The 22,393-nt window shown below is 40.0% G+C and overlaps 1 protein-coding gene across 6 annotated transcripts in view; it reads right to left on the bottom strand.

Moving 5' to 3' along the window:
• CD86 (CD86 molecule) overlaps positions 1–20,567 on the bottom strand; it is a 72,689-nt gene extending 52,122 nt beyond the window's left edge. For 4 of the 6 annotated variants that reach the window (XM_060298139.2, XM_030858100.3, XM_030858110.3 and 1 more), the window contains exon 1: positions 20,434–20,567. In XM_060298139.2, coding sequence (XP_060154122.1) covers positions 20,434–20,486 — 53 coding nt within the window. In that variant the 5' untranslated portion in view covers positions 20,487–20,567. Of the gene's footprint in view, positions 1–619; positions 737–4,055; positions 4,086–20,433 lie in introns of those variants that run through there. The other 2 variants (XM_060298140.2, XM_030858081.3) reach the window with 2 other exon arrangements.
• Positions 20,568–22,393: the final 1,826 nt, after the last annotated feature.

The raw sequence follows: 22,393 nt of genomic DNA, 5'->3' as shown, positions 1-22,393 counted from the left end.
TGGTATACAGAACATGATAAACCACTGCCTGGGCTCTCTTTTGACCTAGGACTATTTCTTTCCAAAGAAGCTATTGGTCTCTGGTGCCAGAAGGGGCCAATATTGGGATGGGGCACTTGGATGGGAGGAAGAAATGGGCAAAGGTTTCTGGACAGGAGAAGGGAAAGGCCAAACAAGAAAGCAGAGGCCATTTCAGAGGGTGTAAGTTTTGTCCCCGTCCTCTGGACTTTCTGCTGGCACAAGGGGCTCAGTCAGGGCTAGCATACTTGGACAGCTTCTCCTGGAGCAGAGCTACTTGTTGCCCCCAGCACTCCAAGGCCAAGAGCGACTGCCAGTTGTTTGGTGAGTGGTGGCCTCTATTTCCTGCCTGTCGCGTCTCTTAGCTTACCAAAGCAGACAAAGGGATCTGACTGGAAGAGACACGGTTCAATAATGTCCCACCTCCGACGTAGCTGGTCTGAGAATCAAGCCTAATGGTCAAAGGTTTTAAACACGTACCCCTCACCCCTTCTTACCCACTCCCTTGTTGGCTGTCAGCCCCACCTCTGAACATCTGCCCCAGATGCAGCTTGATCCCATACCATGCTCCCCCAGGCATACAAGCTTCATAAGAACATACCTGTCACAAATGCCCATCCACTGCAGCTCCCAGAGACCAGAGGCATAAGCCCAGTGGCATTCCCGAGGAACACAGAAGCAAGGTATTAAGAATAAACAAAGAGGAGCCTTTGTGAGCTCCCCATACCTCCTAACACTCCTAATAGAGAAAGAATGTCAGGGCTGAGGCTAGATCTCAAATGCAGAAAGGGGAACTGACCAGAGAGAAATAACACCACAGACAGTACAGTGTTCTCGCTGGTTCCAGATAACTTCTGCTGACAGGTGGGCATTTCCACTGATGAGAATGACTACAGATGCACTCCTGAGAGCGAGTGACTGTAAAGCCCTGAGGAAACCCCCCAAAGACAGCCCCGCCACAAACATGGCAAAGACACCTTCCCTGACAGATTGCAGAGGTCTACAGGTAAAGAGTCAGCTCAGTTCAGCAAATGTTTTACTGGGCAGCCATGTGCCAGATGCTGTGTCTGGCTCGGCCGGGTTGCAGGAGACAGTCCTCAACGAGAGAGAGCAGAGAGTCCCAGTGTTTCACCTGTCGCCTTCCCCACAGAATCATTCATTGAGTTTCACTCCATGGATCCTGTGAGAACCCAATGAGCCTACACAGCCCCTATTTTCAGATTACCCTAATCTAATCCTCATTGTCGTAGCCTAGAATGTTTCTGTTACCTTGGTTTGCTATTCCTGGAAGCCGATGGTACTCTTGAGTCTGGGGAAAAGTCACAAGAAGAAGTATGAAAGTATGTGAATTCCAAGTGGATTTTTCCAAATCCAGTGCTTAGGCAGAAATAGGCCTCACATATATAATCCTGCCCCAAACGCATAGCTTCTTTTTCTGACCCGATCAGGCCCTACAATGCCCTCTGTTCAATTTTGGGGGCAATTATGTGCCTCTGAGTCTGCAGCTCAGGAGAGAGGCAGCCCCCCTCTGAGCATGCCTCCCCACCTCTTGGAGGCTAGCTGTGCCCTGCAAGGCTGGAGAAATTAAGAGTGACAGAGTGAAAACTGCTTGATGTTGTCTGAGTGGAGGAGGTCCACCCAAGCAAGGGCATGTGGTGCAGGGGAAGTAGTGCAGGTTTGGAACTGGTGATCAGCCCAAGGGCAAAGCCTGGCTTGAGCCACTGGACCCTGGGCAAGTAATTGAACGCCTCCCAGTCTCAGTCTTCTCATCTATGAATTGTGACTAGTAATAGCTTCCTTGCCGCGTTGTTGTGAAAAACAAATGAGGTCTTGCATGTAAAGCACCCGACACAGAGCATGCTCTGCACTGTTTAGTCTTCGTTACTACTTTCCTACCTTCTTTTTGGACTTTCCAATTCTCACTTTGACCTTTCCACAAAAATCTTCCTTCTATCACTGGAAAGGTGATGATCATTCTTTCCCACTACTTCCCCTCAGCCACTCTGTGTGCATACCTTGGAAACGTCATCCTTTACTCAAATAGGCCCCACCTGGGGTTTTCCTCTGGATTTTACAGTCATATAGTTTTTAATTTGAAAGGGTCCATTTGGTTTCCTTATTGTAACACATGAAATTACCCCACCTATCAGAGCACAGGGAACTAATTCACATTCAACTTACTCTTCAACTTTTCTTCTCTTCCTTGTACTCAGCCATCAAAATATAAGATTGACTAAATTGCAAAGTCCTGCTATCAAAATATTTGGAATAGTATTTCCCAAACTTCAGTCATTCTAGGTACTCGTACCACTTCATACCCTTGTAAAATCTGTACTATTCTTTGTACAATATTTTTCTCTTAACTTACTTTAAGTAAATTTATTTTAAAAGGAATCCTTATGTCAATACTAAAAATTTTAAAAAGCAGTATCATTTGCCATAAGTAAAGGATGAGTAAAAATAACACGCCACACTGGACTTTGGGATGACAGAGACCTGTGTTCAAACCCCAGCTCCAATAGTTAATAACTGTGTGCTCTTGGGGAAGTTACTTAACTTCTCTGAGTCTTAGTTTCCTCACAGAAGTAATACTAAGTATCTTATAAGCTTGTTGTGAGGGTCAAATAGGATGACATATATACATATATATACATGGTACCTAGCACAAATTCTGGCATGTAGTAGGCCCTTTTTTAAAAAAGGGTTTTGGTTTTTGTTTTCTTTTTTCCATATCCCTTCTTTCATACATTTATTTTAGTTCTTGCTTAGAGCAGCCTCCTCCAAAGCTGTAACATAGAAGTGCAGGGAGATGAGACAGGCAGCAGAAATAAAAGATGATACAGTGTCATGGAATTCTCCTACTCTATGACTTAATTTGAGTTGCAGGGTTGTTTAAGGGACCTCAGAAGTCATTCCAGTCTCTCACTCAAGTAACGACCCCCCTCGATATCATCTCTGATAGATGGATGTCCAGTCTTTGCCTTTTCACTAATATTAGAAAACTCACTACCTGATAAAACAGTTATAAGACAAAGGTCTTTTTCAGAGAAAGACAAATACCATACCATATTGCTCATATGTGGAATCTAATTTTTAAAAACGATATAAATGAACTTATTTACAAAACAGAAACAGACTCACAGACAACAAAAACAAACTTATGGTTACCAAAGGGGAAACATGGGGGGGAGGAATAAATTGGGAACTTGGGATTAACATACACACACTACTATATATAAAATAGCTAACCAAGAAGGACCTAATGTATAGCACAGGAAACTCTACTCAATATTCTGTAATAACCTATATGGGAAAAGAATCTGAAAAAGAATGAATGTATGTATATGTATAACTGAATCGCTGTGCTGTACACTTGAAACTAACAAAACATTGTAAATCAACTATCTTCCAATAAAATTAATTTAAAAAAAGACAAAGGTCTTCTTTATAATAATCCCAAACCTCCCACTCCTTACTCCTCACCCCCATAAGTACCATCTAGTTGTCCTTGACATGTTTTCTAGAACTACCAGAATATATGTATGTGTGTGTCTATATCTGTATCTATATCTATCTAGATATAAAATCCTCCAAATAGTCAAAAGCAGATATTGCACATTTCCTTAATAGTCTCTTCTCTCAACTAAATATGGTCAGCATCCTCAACTGTTCCTCATGTGATTTGGTCTCTAGAACCCTAATCAACTTGGTGGCTCTCGTACTGGCACCCATCTCCCTGAGTTTGTCAACTGTCTCTTTGCTCACAGAATGAAAGGTGCAGTGAAAAGATCACTTTTGTTAATGAGTCAGAGATCAAATTAGCCTGTAAATAGTTGCATTGGGAGGTTGGCTGACCATGATTTTTTTCACATGTCGAGTCAGATCACCACCCTCTGGCCCCATCTTGTTTGTGTATCAGTATTTGGGGCCAGCGTTCAGCCAATCGAAATTACTCTGAATCCCACATATGTCATCCATTGTAAATTAGCCATCCCTCCAAGCCTGTGCCACTCGAAAATCTGATAAGGAGGCCTTACCAAGGGTCATCAGGGCCAAGGACAGAGAGGGTTCATCAGTGATGGCGGTCAACAGTTTCAAATGCTAAGAGGTCAAACAAAATGAAGATCAGTTCCTTGTGTTTAGTGAGGAGGAAGTTGCTGGTAACCTCAGAAACCTGCCTTCTGTGTGGGGCTGCTTCCTCCACTGCCTCACTCCCAGGTGCTGTAAGGTCTGAGGAGGCCAAGGCTACCAGGAAAGCAGCAGGAGGGGAGCGGCTTATAGATGGTGGCTGAGTGGAGGAAACAGATCCCTTCCCTATGTCCTTGCTCAGCTTTGCTCAAGAGATGTTCCTCTGGGACCACATCGTTAGGGTCCACTCTGGGAGGCAAAGCTAGAAACCTGTGGTATTTGGAAACAGCCAAACACTTAGCTGAATTTTCCAATTCCATTCGTATTTGTTGCTTTATATAAATGGCTTCCTGTGGCCAGTGGTCAAGAGGCACTCTAAAAGTATTCCAGGTGGTGGTTCTGATACTGGATAAAATAGTTTCCACAAATAATTGTAGAGAAATGATTTATTGAAATGTTAATTAGTGTTTGTCTTCTGAGCTTCCTTGACACGGAGATTTTTGCAGAGAAGAAAGCAGAAGAGATCTAAAGTCAAAGGCACTTCTGGACTTTTGTGAAAGCCCCTGGAAAAGACAATACAGGTGCCCTAGAGGGTGAGAGACAACACGGAGAGTGCCTTTGAGATGCAGAAGGGAGAGAGGGCAGAGGGGCATGGGGACCATGTGTAGTGGGAATCAAGCACCACTCTCACTGCTCCCAAAGAGACAACAACCTCAGGGGCAGTGGCTCGTGCCTAGAGAGCCAGCGCCCTTGGCTCAGGGGACCCAGCCTCAGTATGTGACCTCATTCCCCACCGTGGCATGGGGCAAAGGGCTGCCAGACTTCAAAGACCACTGGGGGCTAGAAAGTAAGGCTGCCAATGGCAACCAATACAGACTAGGACTTCTACCACTTCTTAGGCACCAGGCAAACTTCCTGAATTCTGACTGGGCCCCAAGAGGGGAAGGGCACCCCTGTATGATCAAGATGGAGTCTCCTGTCCGATTGGCAGAATGGGGGCTCAGAGTTGGGGTTAAGAAATAGGAAAAGTGATCATCTCTTACACACTTGGATTCATGGACAGAAATGCATAGCCTACACATGGTATAATCCATGCAGGGGGCCCAGGATCGGACTGTAAACACAGTTTCTGAATTTTTCTTTATTTAGAAGTGATGCAGCCTAGGGCTGGGTCCTGTTCTTATTCCCAGCCTTGTCGCACAACCTCTAATAATGCAGGATGGTCAGCCACCCAGCATCTGACTCTACTTTTAATGAAACTCTGCTGGGTCCACAAACAGGATTCCCTGACACCACCTGAGAAAGAGCATAGAACATTTGCTATGACATTTGCCTTTTACTGCTGTTGTAAAATTGTATTTTTAGAACCTTCGTCCTTAAAGCATAAACACACTAACCACTAAGAGAATGAAAAGACAAGCCACAGACTGGGAGAAATATTTGTAAAACACAAATCTGATAAAGGACTGGTGTCTAAAATGTACAAAGAACTCTTAAATCTCAAAGATAAGAAAACAAACAGCTCAATTTAAAAATGGCAAAAGATCCGATTATACAAAGTCACCAAAGATATACTGATGGCAAATAAAACATATGAAAAGATGCTCAGTTTCATATATCATTAGGGAATTGCTGATTAAAACAACAACGAGCTACTAACTACATAACTGTTAGAATGGTTACAATTCACAAAACTGACGGTACCAAGTGCTGATAAGAATGTGGGGCAAAAGGAACTCTCATTCATTGCTGGTAGGAATGCAAAATTATATAGGCGCTTTGGAACACAATCTGACAGTTTCTTATAAAACTTAACATAAGCCTACCATATGACCCAGCAGTCATGCTCCTAGGTATTTACCCAAATGATTTGAAAACTTATGTCCACACAAAAACCTACACATGAATATTTACAGCAGCTTTACTCATAATTGCCAAAACTAGAAGCAACTAAGATGCCCTTTAATAAGTGAATGGATAAACAAACCGTGATACGTCCGCACAATGGGATATTATTCAGTGATTAAAAAATGAGCTATCAAGCCACAAAAAGACATGGCAGAACTTTATATGCATATTGCTTGATGGAAGATGCCAGTTTGAAAAGCATACATACTGTATGATTCCCACTAGATGACATCCTTAAAAAGACATAAACCATGGAGACAGTAAGAAGATCAGTGGTTGCCAGGGTACTTGAGGAGGGATGAAGAGGTGGAGCACAGGGGATTTTTAGGGCAGGGAAACTACTCTGTATGATACTGTCATGGTAGATACAGGTTATTATAAATTTGTCAAAAACCATAGAACACAAAGAGGGAGACAAAGTATGGACTTTAGTTAATAATGTATCAATATTGGTTCATTAATTGTGACAAATATGCCACAGTAATGCAAGATGATAATACTAGGGGAAACTGTACAGCGTAGGGGGTATACGGGAATTCTCTGTATTATCTGCTTAATTTTTCTGTAAATCTAAAACTGTTTTAAAAATAAAATCTATTAATTAAACACACACATGCACACTCACCACATGCAATGATTCCTGGTAAAGCAACCAAATGAACGATGTGACATTTTAGAGGGCTTCTAGACTAGTGGGTAAGAAATTAGCATGAATTTCACAGTCCAGAGGTTCACTTCTCCATGTTGCACATTTATCAGATGCCATGCATAAAATGTTGCAGTGAAAAATCTGCAGTTTTGTGGTTCTGCCCTCTATTTTGACATTTTCTGCATCTTTCTGGTGCAGAGCCATAGATTTTTATGTCAATTACTTAGGTAAATTAAAGAAAAAGCCCCTGTTGTTTTCTAAGGGCCAGATCAATTTAAAAAAAAAAAAGCTTTCAGTTCCATGTTTCTGGAGGAACATTCTTAGAAATAAAATGTTTCTTTTTTCTTTGAGGAGGAGATACAATCTTGAACTACACTTAAAAAAGATTTTATATAGTTAAGTATCAGAGTCTTTTTCTCTGAGCCCAAATTCTGCAGCCTCAGTATTTATATCCTGCAAGTGGGTCGACAAGGTAGGAGAGACCCTCACCCTTACAACCTCTAGCATGGGCTCCCCTCCCGTCCTAGGCTGGCTTGTTTGGTCTCCCTAGCTGCCCCTCCTTCTATTCACTTTCTCATGATGCAAATTCACACCTATCATTCATGCATGCTAAGAAAGAGGCCATGTGTATTGTTTCTTAACTTGTATTTGATCAGCTTCTGAACACCGAAACTAGGACCCAGTGATACACTTTTGCCTAGATGTCCTCTAAGAAGTCAGAAAGGCAAGAGGCACCAACAGTTGTTTTGCAAGATTCTATCAAGTGAATACAAAACATTCTCTCAAAAATCACACGGTGGCTTAATATTCAGCAGCAAAATACGTCTATTTGGATTGAAGATTACATTAGAATGTATTGAAAAGTAGGTTAAGGAAAAAAACTGTCGAAAGGGTAAGCGTCAGGGTACATGCATTTTAGAAAAAGAAGTACTGTTGTACTGGAGATGAGGGTGGCCTTTAGATGAGCTCTTACTTTAGTGGTCTGGGTGAGTGAGGAAAGGGAGGAAGATGGAGCTGGGGGCGACAACCCCAGCATGTGAGGAGCCAACAGGGCAGAATGGGGTGGGGGTGTGCTACGACACACCCAGAATCAGGAGTTTCTGAGAAGTGTGATATCTACAGTGTGGTGAATGGAGACACTTCCTTGTTTGTCCCCATGGAACAAGGCCCTTCACTGGGGGACAGGCCCTAGGGACCAGCGGGGAACTGGACCACAGGTCAGAAACAAGGTTAAGCCAGAGAAGAACGGCAGCTCAAGGGAACCAAGGAATTCACAACTCAGTGGACAGAGACCAGGATTATACCAGCAAGATCACAACTAGAGCATCCCTCCTGCCTTGCCTGCCGGCTGAGTGCACAAACACCTCCTGGAAGGGCTGGGCAGAGCACCAAGGCTGGTGCCAGAGCATGTATGGGAACTGGTAGTAACTATAGACTCTAGTGACGTCCAAATACATACATTTTATGCTTCACCTGTGTTCCCACTGACCTTTGTATCTCAGTTAACATTTCCCATTTTTCAATAATTCTTAAAAATCCACAGATGTAATTGCACCATTTGGAATTTCTACTTTTTAATTTGCCTTCATTCACCAACAAATGCTTAACCAGCCTTGATTAAGTACAGGCCCTGAGCTGGTCCTGGGATCCAAGGTGAACAAAAGCAGAGGGTCCCTGTCCTCCCAGATCCTGCAGGTGAGTGCAGGAGACCTACGTGATCTAATAATGTCAAGGTACTTGTCACCAACTGATTTTCAACATAAACAACTTCAGTTACATATGATGTCCTAATGATCAAATACCATCTTAAAAGCATGAGGCAGATTCTAACTAGATCATGCAGGCCACAGTTAAGAAAAATTTCCCCAGGCCCTCCATCTCAAGGATAGGCTCTCTGAGAGATATTTCATATTTTAAATGGTCACAGTGTCTGCATGACCATTAGTCATGGGTGGAACAATCGAGAGAGCTCACTTGAGGGAGGCGTAGACTCAGTGATCCTTAACTAATTTAATAATTCTGTGCTCTAGCTATTCAGTAAGGTTTACAATACAATTTTACAATCCCAGGACTTTCTCTGATAGTTTACTCAAAAGATAGTTTACTCGAAAGATAGTTAACAGGTAACATAACCACATAAAATCTTTCCAAGAGGAAGGAAATATATACAGTGGCAAGTTTAAAAATTGATACAATAAATTGCCAACATTGGTGATGGAACTTTTCACAATCTAACAGTGAATATCTGATTCCAAACTTAAATCCTTTCAATCTTTAGCATTACCTGGGAACATTAAACCTCAGTTCAGAAGATTGTGATCTCTGAATTTAAAGAGGCCCCTTGCTTAAGAGTATGCACTTACGCATTCTGAGAAACTGTCATTTCTTTCACAAAGCGTTTGACATTTGCCATTTCCTTTATAACCTCGGTTAGAAGAAATAAAATGAGGTAATATTCTAAATGTAAAAGATGCTAGAAGAGTTAAGTCCATGTATTTTTTGCTGTGTGTGCAGAGGAGGGAATACAATACATAACAAAACTAACACATTTTAACAAATGGCAGTATATTTCAAATTTAGGGAAGCACAAAGACCTGAGAAAGCACCTTTTTATGCAAAATATTTATATAGGAGTATAAATAAAATGTGCACTACAAAGTAAAATAAAATAGACTGGGGCATACAGGACACAACTATTATGACTAAGCTTGTTTAAAAAAAAAAAAAAAACCACTGGATTTTTTAAAGCTTCCATTTCACAGCAGGGTTGAGGGAGGGGGTACTTCATACCCAAAGGCTCACTTCCCTGTGTCATCTTTGTAACCAAAAGCAATGCACATAAGACTTCTGTGAACCCTTAAAATATGTATTTGTCAACTTGAATTTGCAATTTTTAAAGTTGGTGGTGCAGAACCGTAGAAGTGTAATTTTTGCAGTTCCCTTCACACACCTTTATCTGGAAAATTCTAAAGGTCCACCACCCGCAGAGGTGTTGCTATATGAAAGAAATTTTCCAGTAAAACAAGATGTTGCTCTTCCTACTCTGCAGCATTGTCAGTAAAGCTTCTTTTGAAAAGTGCCTTAAATAGATTTCCACATATCTGGTTTAAGACTGAAAACAATTTCAAATAAGCCTTGCGCTGGTTAGCTACAGCTTTAAGGTGAGGAGTTGGAATTTTTAAGAAGGACAGCATTTGTAAACCAGTTCCATCTTCGTGTTTCATGGATTGAAGACAGAATATTGTATCTGTCATCACACTTGAGTTGCATTTTCACTATGCACGGCCTATTTGCATACAAACAAAAGAGATTATTTTTAAAAGAGGTTTTCTGTGTTTTTGTTTTGGTCCTTTGGGATGACTGTGGTAAGAAGGGACCAAGCCATTTTCACACCTTGGATTTCACACGTGTTTAAGTGACCCCCTCACTTCCCCTTCCTCCCCACCCACTTCCAATGTCAATGGCGGTCAATGTTAGGATCTTTGTCACCATTTGTCCGGACTATTGCAGCAGCCTCCAGGCTGGTTCCCTCTCACTATCCTTTACCCTACCATTATCTTTCATCAAAAACAATCTGATTATGAAACTTCCTTGCTTTAAAGACTTACTCCCTGTTCCTCATAGGCAGAAGTCACACTTACTTAGCAAGACACATGAGGCCCTTGACAGCCTGAATCCAAGTTTTCTCTTCTGCTTTTATCAGTCAACTCATATAACTTACCCTTGAGTCACACTTGAACTGTTCACTATTCCCTGACCCTCTCAAATCCTTTCAAGGCTTTTTTGCCTTCTTTGCCTTTGCACAGACTGTTCCTTCTGTCTGGAATGCCTTTCCTGCCTTCTCTGTCGGCAAAATGCTCCCCTTCCTTTAAGATCCAGATCATTCCACAGTTCACAGCTGAAACCTTTTTTTTGGCCATCCTCCCCTCCTCTTTTCACAATATCTATACCTTCCTTGCTCCCAAATCACATTACTTATTCTTCCATTATAGCTATTTCCTCATTGTGCTACAATCTCACTGCTCACATGGCTCTCCTGTCCCGAGTTCCACAAGGGCAAGGGACATGTTTCATTCCCCTTTGCGTTCCTGGTGCTTAGCAAAGGAACAGGTCCAGTAAATGTTATTAAAGTTAATATCTGTTAGCTGATTGCTTATAAGCTAGGTGCTCTGCTAAGTACTTTAAATCTATTACTTCATTTAATCTGCACAAAAAACATACAAAGTTTTACAAGTGAGGGAACTAAGTTGCAGAGAAGTTAGGCCACTTGCTCAGGGACACACAGCTGGCAACCTCAAGGTTTTAGTGGTATATAGAATTGAATCTGTTTAATTTCTAACTGATAATACTATGTGACTATCATTAGAATGTCAGGCATCAGCGTACTTTTTTGGTGTGGTTTGGCACTTTTTTGAGTACATGTCTCTACTCTGCCCCTTACTAATTTTGTGATGTTGAGTAACTTACTAAACCTCTCTAAACCTCAATTTCCTCATTTTTTTTCAATGGGGAAAATAATACCAAGCTCACACGGTCATCGTAAGGATCCAGGGACAACACCTATGTAAGTTCCTAGCCCTGTCCCTGCTCATCACAGCCATCACTGTTCCTTCCTTCTTGGAGCCCCGCATTTCATATTCCTCCATTAGTTCACTTAATCCTTACCCTCTGAAAAACTGAAACTATTCAACCTTCTAACAGATGAAGAAACTGAGGCTTAGAGAATTAAGTAACCTGCCCAAAGTTCTTTTAAGCAGATGTTTTTCCTAAGGCCCCCCAGAACTGAATAAGCCCCTGATATCAATAACTAAGTAGTGTTTAAAGGGATCATGCTGCCTGTATGTGTGAAAATTCAGCTGGAGGCATTAAAGAGCCTGGGTTTGAGCCTGTTTTCCTTTTTTTAACTTTTATTTTCTGGCAACCATGAACACTTAACCAGCCAGGGAATTCTCTTGGAAATAAAGTCTTGGGTGAGCCACTGAATGGGCACATTAACTTTTCTACTCCCTACTGTCTAAATTCTCCATGTTCCTTGAATTTCCACCTTCTCCACTGAGCTCTCAATCAAGTTCTCCCCTCGCTCCCAATCCACTTCCTTCCAACCCCCCGGGGGAAGATCATGGGAACACTCCCAACTCAGTCAGAAGAGAAGAAGATAAGTGGCCTCTGCCTTAGGATCTGGTTTCCATAGGGAAGTGTCTTGCTGGGTCCACACTTTCAACCCCCTTAGCTTCTGTCTCCCAGCTCTCACCTGTCTTGTTCCATCACTCACTTCTGTTATCTGAGGGTCTCAAAGGTGTTCTATGTTTGCCACTTCTGACTTAGAGTCTGTACCCTGCTACTAGATGACTTTTTACCTTGATTTCATCCTCCTTAGCAGAGCAATGAAATCCCTATTTCTAAAACCCACCAATCTAGAGGTAATCACTATGACTATTTTGACGTATTTGCTTGCTATCTTGTTTCTCTGCATTATTTTCTTTATAATTCCATAGTCTTATGTTTTTTTCTGTCATCAAGAAGTCATCATCAACTTCACTTTTAGTTTACTTAACCATTCACCTACTATGACAAATTTAGGTTGATTCTTATTTTTCATTATAGTAAATAATGGTGTAATAAACATTTTTGTGCACAAATCTGTTAACATCCCTGACTGTCTAATTATATAGATCCCTAAAGGTGAAATTATTAGAACAAGATAAATAAGTGTATTTTTATGGTAAAGAAAAATGATAGTTTATGTATCTTCTAGAATTAGAAGTATAAATTTGAATATGTTACCCATGATGACTAATGAGCAAAAACGTCTTTATAAATTAAAAGCAGATAAACAGAACTAAAATATTTGAGGTCCAAAAGGCTACAAAGGGGGTTTCAAGGACAACTTCATGAAGACACTCACTTGATTACCAATCACAGGACAGGGTTTCATTTTAATGTTTTTGGCATCCTACCTCATATAAATATATTTTAGGTGGCTTTTTTGTTTGGCTTTCACCTTATTCACTTGCATTGAGCCTGGCCTTCTCTTATCTATAATTAGGAGGTCTATTATAGCAACTTTTGAGTTACAGGTAAAAATCCATTTGCTAGAACTGAGTCAGAAAAGGCAGAGCCAAAGAAATTTAAGACTTCATTTAAAAGATAGGAAATAATAGATTTTAAAGAAAAGAATGTGAAGCCTAAAATATTTCATTTTCACAAGACTCTACATCCATTATAAATTCTTATAACCCTCATAGCATTGGTGAGTACCAGTAGCCTCATTTTACAGATGAAAGCACTGAAGTTCAGGGAGCTGGATAGCTTCCCCAAGGTGACATCACTAATAAGTACAAAATTACTTATTAACTACTTATTATTTGACACCAGCCCGATGGACTCAAAATGCTGGCACTTATCTAAGACACAATACTACCTACAGACAAACAGAAAACAGACACCTTTGTGCTCCTGGGGAACACCACACACTTCACTCATAAAAATATCACCACATTTGATATATTTACCACTAAGCTGAGCTCTTTCAGGACAGAAATCATATTTGCTCGTCTTTGGTATATTTCAAATGTGTGGCATAGTGCCTGGAACAAAGGTGCTGAATGAACTGAAAAAATTACTTAGAACATAGAGAAATAGGCAGTGGCCAAGTGTGCTTGTATCTGAATTTTTAAGTCTCTTGATACAGCGTCTTAAATTGCTTTCCAGAAAAGTTATAGCCATTCACAATCCCACAATCAGTAGTATATGAAAGAACCATTCTTCCTGTATACTCTGAGCATTAATACCCCCATCCCCTAATGAAATATAAATTATTAATTTGATAAATGAATATATCTCATTGGTGTTTACACTGGCATTTCCTTAATACTTAGTGAAGATGAAAATTTCGTCTTTTAAAATTACATTTTAAACTGTTTATTTTGAAATAATTAAAGATTCAAAGGAAGCTGAAAAAATGTGTACAGGGAGGCCCTATGTACCTTTCAACCAATTTCCCCCAATGGTAATGTCTTGTATAACACTAGTACAATGTCAAAATCAGGAAACTGACATTGGTTTAATCCACAGAGTTTATTCAGATTTCACCAGTTTTATGTTTTATGTGCACTCCTCTGTGTGTGTGTGTGTAGTTCTATGCAGTTTTATCACACGTGTAGATTCATGTAACAACTGCCATTATCAGGATACAGAACTGTTCCACCACCACAAGGCTCCCTGGTGCTATCCCTTTGTAGCCACACATACCTCTTCCTTTCCCCACCACCCCTAACTATGGCAACCACCAACTTGTTCTCATCTCCGTGATTTTGTTGTCTCAAGAATGTCATATAAATGGAATCACACAGTAGCATTTTGGGATTGGCATTTTCACTTAGCCCTGGAGATTCATTCAAGTTTCTGTGTGTACCAGTAGTTCTTTCCTTTTATTGCTGAGTAGTATTTCATGGTATATGTGTAGCACAGTTTGTTTAATCATTCACCCAAGGAAGGACATTTTTCCCCTTAGTTTTCGACCATTAAGAATAAAGCTGGTATGAGTATTCATGTACTGTTTTTTGTGTGAACATAGGTTTTCATTTCTCTGGGATAAATGCCCAAGAATGCAATTGCTGGGTTATATGGTAAATGTATGTTTAGTTTTGTAAGAAACTGCCGAACGCTTTTCCAGAGTGGCTGCACCATTTTACAGTCCTAGCAGCCACGTATGAGTGATCCAGTTTCTCTGCAACCTGCCAGCATTTAGTGTTACCATTATTTTTTACTTTAGCCATTCTGATAAGTGTACGATAATAGCTCACTATGGTTTTAACTTTCATTCCCATAATGGATAATGATGTTGAACATCTTTTCATGTGCTTACTTATCATCTGTATATCCTCTTTGGGGAAATGTTTTTATGTCTTTTGCCCATTTTGTAACTGGATTATTTGTTTAACTGTTTAATCTGATAAGTGAAAACACCTCATTGGTGTTTCTTCAATGTCTACTGAAAATGAACATTTTTTTGTTATTTGTATATTTTTAAATCACTTAATTATTAACGGCATTGGATTGCTTTTGTCACTTCATAATTGTTGTTTTCCATTCGCAATTAGATTATAAAAATTGTATGTCTGCTTTTTCTTCTGTATCCTCCATACTGCCTTAAAACTATCAGGTTCTTGATAAAGATTTATTGTTTACTCGGTTGAAAATAGTTGTAAGATGGAGGTGATGATCTAGGTTTATCTTTTGGGTACTTATTTATTTCAGGTTTTACCCCATGGTTATTTCCTGGCTGCTATTGACTAATTCATTTATTTTGCTAAATGTTCATTTAAAAAATTTTTATTAGATCTTTTAGTAGAGTCAAACCTGATTAATTTGATCCCCAATAATATAGAAGTGTGACATTTGCATTGCTTGGCCAATAATATCCTGAGGCTACAGAAGGCAAATTTTAAACTCACTTTGACTTCCAAGCTTTCTAAGACAATGCTTTAATACTTCCCTATTCCAATTCTACTATGTTTTTTCCTGCTTATTGACCTAAGTTATAATAATCCCCCAAATTCCACTCAGGCTTGTTTTTTCCTTTACATCATTAGGTTCACCACAGTCTTACAACATCCCCCTTACAACATCAGATTCATCATAGGGTTCATCTCTGAGAAGCTTTGAAAAACACATTTCTTATGGCTTAACAAAAGAGAATGGAATCTATGTCAGTACCACAAATCCAACATGTGAAATGACAGCTGCAGAAAGCACAGGAGACGCCAGGTCTGGCCGATTGACTCTAGGGTGTCTCCGTGTGGCTCTTTATGGACAGCAGAAGTGAGTTTGGTTCAGTGAAGAGGTCCCCTTTCATCACCTAATGTTTTGTGGGAGTGATCTATCTGCTGTCTCTGTTCTCAGCTCTCTAAGATCTACCCCCTCTACTCAGCTGGGCGTGTGCTCCACAAAGGTCACCACGGACCTCTGGACTGACATTTTCAGTCATTTTCCTACTTCACCTTTCTGCAGAATTTGACACCGTGACTACCCTCTACTTTTTGAAATATTTTTCTCCTTTTAGCTTAGGTGACCTAATCCTTTATTGGTTCCTCACCAACCTCTCTGAGATATTTATTCACAGTTTCTTTCTCTGGCTATTTGCACCCTCACCAAAGGATTATGTACACCCACCAAATGTATTAGTTTGTTAGGGCTGTGATAACAAAGTACCACAAACTTTGTGGTTGAAACAACCCTCCTTCTGAGGGTTTTAAGGGAAGGATCTGTTCTAGGCCTCTCTTCTTGGCTTGTAGATGGCCATCTTTTCCAAGTCTCTTCACATGGTCTTCCCTCTATGCATGATTCTGTGTCCAAATTTCCTCTTACTTTTAAGCATATCAGTCATCTTGGATTAGGGCCCATCCTAATGACTTCATTTTAGCTTGATTATCTCTGTAAAGACCCTATCTCTAAATATAGTCACATCCTGAGATACCATTAAGAAGAATGGTGGGCTTCCCTGGTGGCGCAGTGGTTGAGAGTCCACCTGCCGATGCAGGGGACACGGGTTCGTGACCCGGTCCGGGAAGATCCCACATGCCGCGGAGCGGCTGGGCCCGTGCGCCATGGCCGCTGAGCCTGCGCGTCTGGAGCCTGTGCTCCGCAACGGGAGAGGCCACAACAGTGAGAGGCCTGCATACCACAAAAAAAAGAAAAAGAAAAAAAAAAAAAAAAGAAGAATGGTATTTTCATATACTACTGATTGTGGGATTGTGAATGGCTATAACCTTTCTGGAAAGCAATTTAAGACTCTGTACCAACAGTCTTAAAACATATAAATTTTGAGGGGACACAACCAACCCTTAACCCTTAGTCCCTAGAGTAACTTTTTCTGTATCTCATGTGCTCAGTGTAGAAATTTGGTAAATATGCTTTGTCTTTCCATGAACATGTCCTCCTCTTTTTTTAAACTGAAGTACAGTTGATTTATAATATTATGTTAGTTTCAGGTGTACAGCTGTCCTTCTCTTTCTTGCATCTCTCCCCTCCCCTGGTTCCTATGACATCACTTTTCTCCTGCTCTGTTCCCATTCTCTCTAGTCCCTCCTTGGTGTCTACTGTGGACTCTTTATCCTCATCTACCTCCTTAAATGTCAAAATTTTCCAGCTTCCATCCTTGGCTTCTTCTCAATTCACCATCCCCTCTCCCTAGTGATCTCACCCACAATGAGAATTTCAACTATCACCTATACTTGTGCTGAAGCCTCTTAATGTTTTCTGCAGCCCATACCTCTTTTTTGAGCTTCACACCTGTATATCCACTTGTCTACTTGGACATCACCATCTAGCTGCTCCAAGAGATCTCAAATTCAGCATGTTAAAAAATGAATTCAACTTCTGTCCTCTTTCCCCTAGCCCAAACCCAATCCACTTGCTATATCCTCCATTTTGTGAGGATGCCACTGTACACTTAAATCTCTCCTTCCAAGCTCCATATCTGTCAAAAACCAAATCCTATCAATTCTGGTATGTAAATATCTCCTAAATGCATCCTCTCCTCTCTCACCCTACCATAACTGCCCTGGTTCTATGTCCTTAACGCCCCTCCTTGAATTAGTTTCCTATAGTCCTATTAGCCTAATAGTTTCCTAAATGAGTTCCTTGTTAACTCAGTTCTGCACTCTGCTGCCCGAGGCATTTTTAAAGCAAATTTTATCGTATTTTTGCTTGTTTATGGTTCTTCAAATGTAGGCTGTGACTTTAGGATAATCACAATGGATGCCTGGGCTTGGGGCAGGGGGGAGAGAGTGTCCTTGTTCTAACCCCTCCCAGTGTCCACCTCATCCTCTATGAGTACTACTTGCCAGGCATCTTCTCACAGCTATACCTGCAATTCCCCCATGCACCCCATTTGTCTACTTAATTACCCAGACCTTGGGTGTTTAAATTATGTTGACTTCCCATGAAGCCCACAGCTGGTGGTCTAAAAACCCTCAGGAGGGTCTCTGAGCCATCTTTTCTCTCCTGTACTAGTTCTCTGCTCCTGGCTTCATCCTTGCATCTAACTTGGCTCTTGGCTTCCCTACCCTCATCCTCCTTTCCAGCATTTGGCTTCCCACTGTGATCAGAGTCATTTCCTGGAAGTGGCTGGTCTTGTCCTTGGGCTCTGCCTGTTTCACTGTCAGCTCCCCTGGGAGCCCAGCCTAGGGTTGTCCTGACAGGCTCAGAGGGGATTGAACACTTCTGCTGGGAAAAAACTTTCCTGATTCTAATCCTAGCATTGACATCAAGTAGCTGTATCATCTTGGACAAATGACCTCCCTTCTATTTCTTAATCCTAACAGTAATAGTAATAAACAACAACAATAATAATAATCACTGAGTACTTATCGAGGCAAGGTTCTAAGTACCTTACATGGATTATCTCATTAAAATCTCACAATTATCACAATTATCCCAATTATACAGTAAAACACTAAGGATTTCAATTGTTAAGCAATTTGTCCAAGGTCACACAGCTAGAAAGTGAAAGAATCCGGGACAGAAACACTAGCACTTTGGTTCCTAACTGTGGCCACTTAACCCCTGCACTGTTCTTCCTTTCACCGTGCAGCTCACTCCAGAGCCATGAGATCCATTTGTAAAATAAGGAAATGAGCACTCTGGTCTCTTCCACATAGAATATTCTATGAAAATAGGCTTATCAGGATCTAGTGATTTATGGGTAGAGTGAGTATATTTTGAGAAGGAGTTAAGAGACAAAAAAGTTAAACATAAAGGGCCAAAGCCCTAACAGTGGAACTCCACAAATTATGAGTGATCACATACCACTAGGTAGCTGACTGCTTTTCTGAGAGAAGCCAGCTATTGGTTACTTTTTCTTAAATATCTAGTTTTATTTTTCTGCCTGCAGATGTGATCCAAGTTCAAAAGCACAAAGTAGAAAATAAAAATCATCTGTATTTCTAACATTGTATGTATAGAGGTATCATGTATAAAAGTAGTAGCAGTGTACATTCTGTTTTTTGTCTTATACAAAATACATTAAGAATTGTTCTACAATAGAGTTTTTAATGATTGCATGGTATTTCATCATGGATGTTCCATAATTAACCAACTACTTATGTTTAGATATTTAAGTTGTTTCTAAGATTTTCCCTATGAGAAACAATGGCAAGAAAAATATGCTTGCGCCCTTACAATAAATTCCTAAAAGTTGAACTACTTGGTTAAAAGGCGTATACATTTTGCTTTTGGTATGTATCACTAGATTATTGTCTAGAAAGATTATATTATCATCAACAGGTAATAAGGGTATAAATGTTCCTCCCTCCTTAGAAACACATAGGATTCTTGCTTGCTTGCTTTTCAAACAAAATATTTGCCAAGTTGATAAAAGAAAAATGACATTTCACTTTTAATTTGCATTTCTTTTATTTCAGATAAGACTAAATAGTATTGGCCATTTATATTTTAAAATTTCCTGTTCATGGTCAATTTTCAGGCACTGTGAAACAAAGAGAATCTTAACAAGAACAGTATAGACAGTGGCCTGTGGTTCTATAGACATCTGCAGGCAGTGTTAGCATAAGGTACCACTTCTGTGGTTCCACAAAATTATATATTCTGAAATTGCTCACTTCATACGTGGGTAACATTTCAAAATTTCACTGGAGGGAAAAGGAGTCTTTACTTGGAAATTAAATTCTAATCTTCTGAAATAAAAGCAGCAAAGCTGTCTACCAAACCAGTAAGCACTGGATAGACGAGGGTTACGTAGATTTTCAAAGAACAATAAGAAATAACCAGTGACCCCAGCTGCCACCATCCAAGAGAAGGGTGGATGTGACTTCTTCCAGTAAGTCACTGCCATGGGGGCCTGCCGGGACATGGAGAAACCTTGTGGTGCAGGACAAAGTGGAAAGAAACATTTTTACTCCTTATGACCAGCGTGACCTTGAGTTAATTATTTAGCTGCTTTAAGCCACAGTTATCTCATCCATAAAACACAATGATGATATCATCGGCCTGAGAGTCACTGTGAAGATTAAAATTCAGTGAAATCACACTAGTAAACTACACAGCATATCATGCATATTCAATACCTTGTAGCTAACTGAATTACTGAAATAATGGCCTCTTTGTGACTCATGATCTGGGTTCTGCATTTGCTTTTTACACCTCTTATTCCTCTTCCTTTTCCTCAGCCTCTCTCCTTCTACTTTCTCTATCTCATTCCCCACCCCCAGGCCAAACTGACCTTGGTGTCCATTGAATTTACTCCCTGTCATTTGTTATACTTGTACAGACATTTTAAAATTTCCTGATTCTTGAAATCAGTAACTGTAACATTTAAATATCTGAAAAAAATTTTCAAAAATCAAAATTAAATCACTTAAAAAACCCCCAACAACCAATAAACATTTTGACATTTCCATAATTCTCATCTTTAATTAGTAGTCAAATATCTTCGGTAGACATTTTTTAAAAGCTCTCTTGCCTTGGAGGTATGGGATCATCTTAGAGTGATGGAGCAAGAAGGTGCGAATGGCTTCAAGACTCTAGCTAATCTTCCATAGCATAGATTGCTCTTTCTCCCAGATATTCCTGCTGCATAAATACATCCTTAATACATAATTAGCATTCTTGGGCAGGAAGGACAGAAAACAGTACCATCCTCGATCTCAGCCTGACACTGAGGTCACTTAACTCATAACTGCCTTTCAAGAATAAGAATGATCACTCACCATCCGAGACCCATCTTCACTGGTTTCTGCTGTTGGGGTAACTGTCTGGGCATGACCTCGTTTGTTGTCTGTCTGTCTGTGCTAGTTGGCAGTGGGAGGAGGAGCAACCCCTCCTACACCCCTGAAAGCTTTCCTCCTCAATGACTGTATACTTTGTAACTTTCTTTATTAAAGGCTGTTCCTCTTTTTTTCTACAGATTTTGCCAACACTTGTGGAAGAAATTTAACCCTTTTCTTGCATTTGAATTTGTTGATCTAGGTCTAAATATATTTAAAAAATAATAATTCAGTGGCTTGAGTTCCAGACATGGCATTAAGATGAAGCTGACTAAAAATCCCCCCTCTTGAAACTCCCTCAAAAAGCCTAGAAAATAAGATAATAAAAAGAGAAAAAAAGAAACCCACAACACTCTGCATCTGTAAGATAGAATAAAAGAACGTTCTGTAGATTTTGGTAAGACAATAAAAAGTGTGATTTATTATGGATGTGTATTGGAAGTGGGTAGCCTCCCCCTGTGATTTCCACCACCAGGATGATGGAGGATTTCACTGAACTTCAAGGGCAAGGGGGTGACCTCCTATGAGAGCTGCACAACCAAGGGGTCAAACAAAAACTACCACTTTTATTATGTCATTTCTACTATAGCCAAAAGTTAGATTGGTCAAAGAGAGGATTCCTGAAATAGAGACCTGAAAAAAAAAAGCAGAACCCTAAAATTAAAAGATGTACTTGAGAGAGAAACATAAAATTCATCAAGTGGAATCTATTACCAGAAGAAAAGAAATTTCCACGTATGAACTAAAAAAGGCACAATTAAGGAACTCAAAGGGTTCAGATGGTCAAAAAAATGTTTTTAAGAAAATGGATTTTCATCCAGAGAAATCATTATGAGCATTTTAAATTCCAAAGACAAAGAAAACTAAAAAAAAGAGAAAAAAAATTAAAGTAGGATGACTGCAGAGAAAGTTAAACCAGCTTGGCATCTTAATCAACCCTAAATGTCAGAAAACTACAGAACAATATCCATAGTGTTTTGAGGTAGCATTCTCTGCCCAGATAAGATGCCAGTTAAGTGTGAAGTCAGTAGAAATATATTACCAAGCAGACAAAAACAACAACAACAAAAATACCACCACTAAGATAACCTTCCAAAATAAATTACTTAAATATGTGTGTTCCCAAATAATTAGAAATGAATTAAAATTGAAAGCCTAAGAATGGAAAAGCTATGATTAAAGAAAGAAATAAAACTTTGGTAAGCTTAAAAGCCAGTAAAACATACAGAGATAACACTAAAAAAAATTGTTGTAAATTAGTTTAGAAGATCAGAATGTTAAGAAAAATTATTAGAAATAGATTACCTATATTATTTTTAATGAAGTTTGAAAATAACAGGTGATAGGATTCTGGGAAGATGGCAGAGCAAGAAGCACCAGGAATCTCTCTAACTGCCTAGACAATTGCACTGGCAGAATCTGTCTGATGTAACTATTTTGGAACTCTGTAGTCTATTGAAGGCTTTCAATTTCCAAGGGAAGGCTTGGACTGTAAATTGTGGTTAATTTCAATCAATTTCAGCTCGTGGCACAGGGGAGCGGCTATGCATCTGCCACTCCCAGTTCCACTGCAGGCAATTGTGTACAAGTTCCTGGAGCATCTTGCACACAGCTTGCATGTATCAAGGTGGGCAAAACAAGACCCTGTACTCCAAATATCTGGGATGTATGTCCTGATCCCTGATTGCTGCTTCAGGTACAGAAGTGCAGACAAAGAGATGAGAAGCCGTTTTTGTTGCACCTCCCCAGCCGCCAGCTGAAGTGACTTACAGTGGATTGAAAGGACTGGTGCCCTTCCTCTTCCTTCCTTTTTCTCTTTTTCCACTCTTTGGAGCCAGACATTAAAGACTAGGAAATTCAAAAGCAACTGCATATATGGGGAAAATTAGAAAGTGGGAAAGAC

The sequence above is a fragment of the Globicephala melas genome, chromosome 4 (assembly GCF_963455315.2).
Source record: "Globicephala melas chromosome 4, mGloMel1.2, whole genome shotgun sequence".
NCBI lineage: Eukaryota > Metazoa > Chordata > Mammalia > Artiodactyla > Delphinidae > Globicephala > Globicephala melas.
Note: the sequence above shows the minus strand (reverse complement) of the source record. Positions and strands in the feature narration are given on the sequence as shown.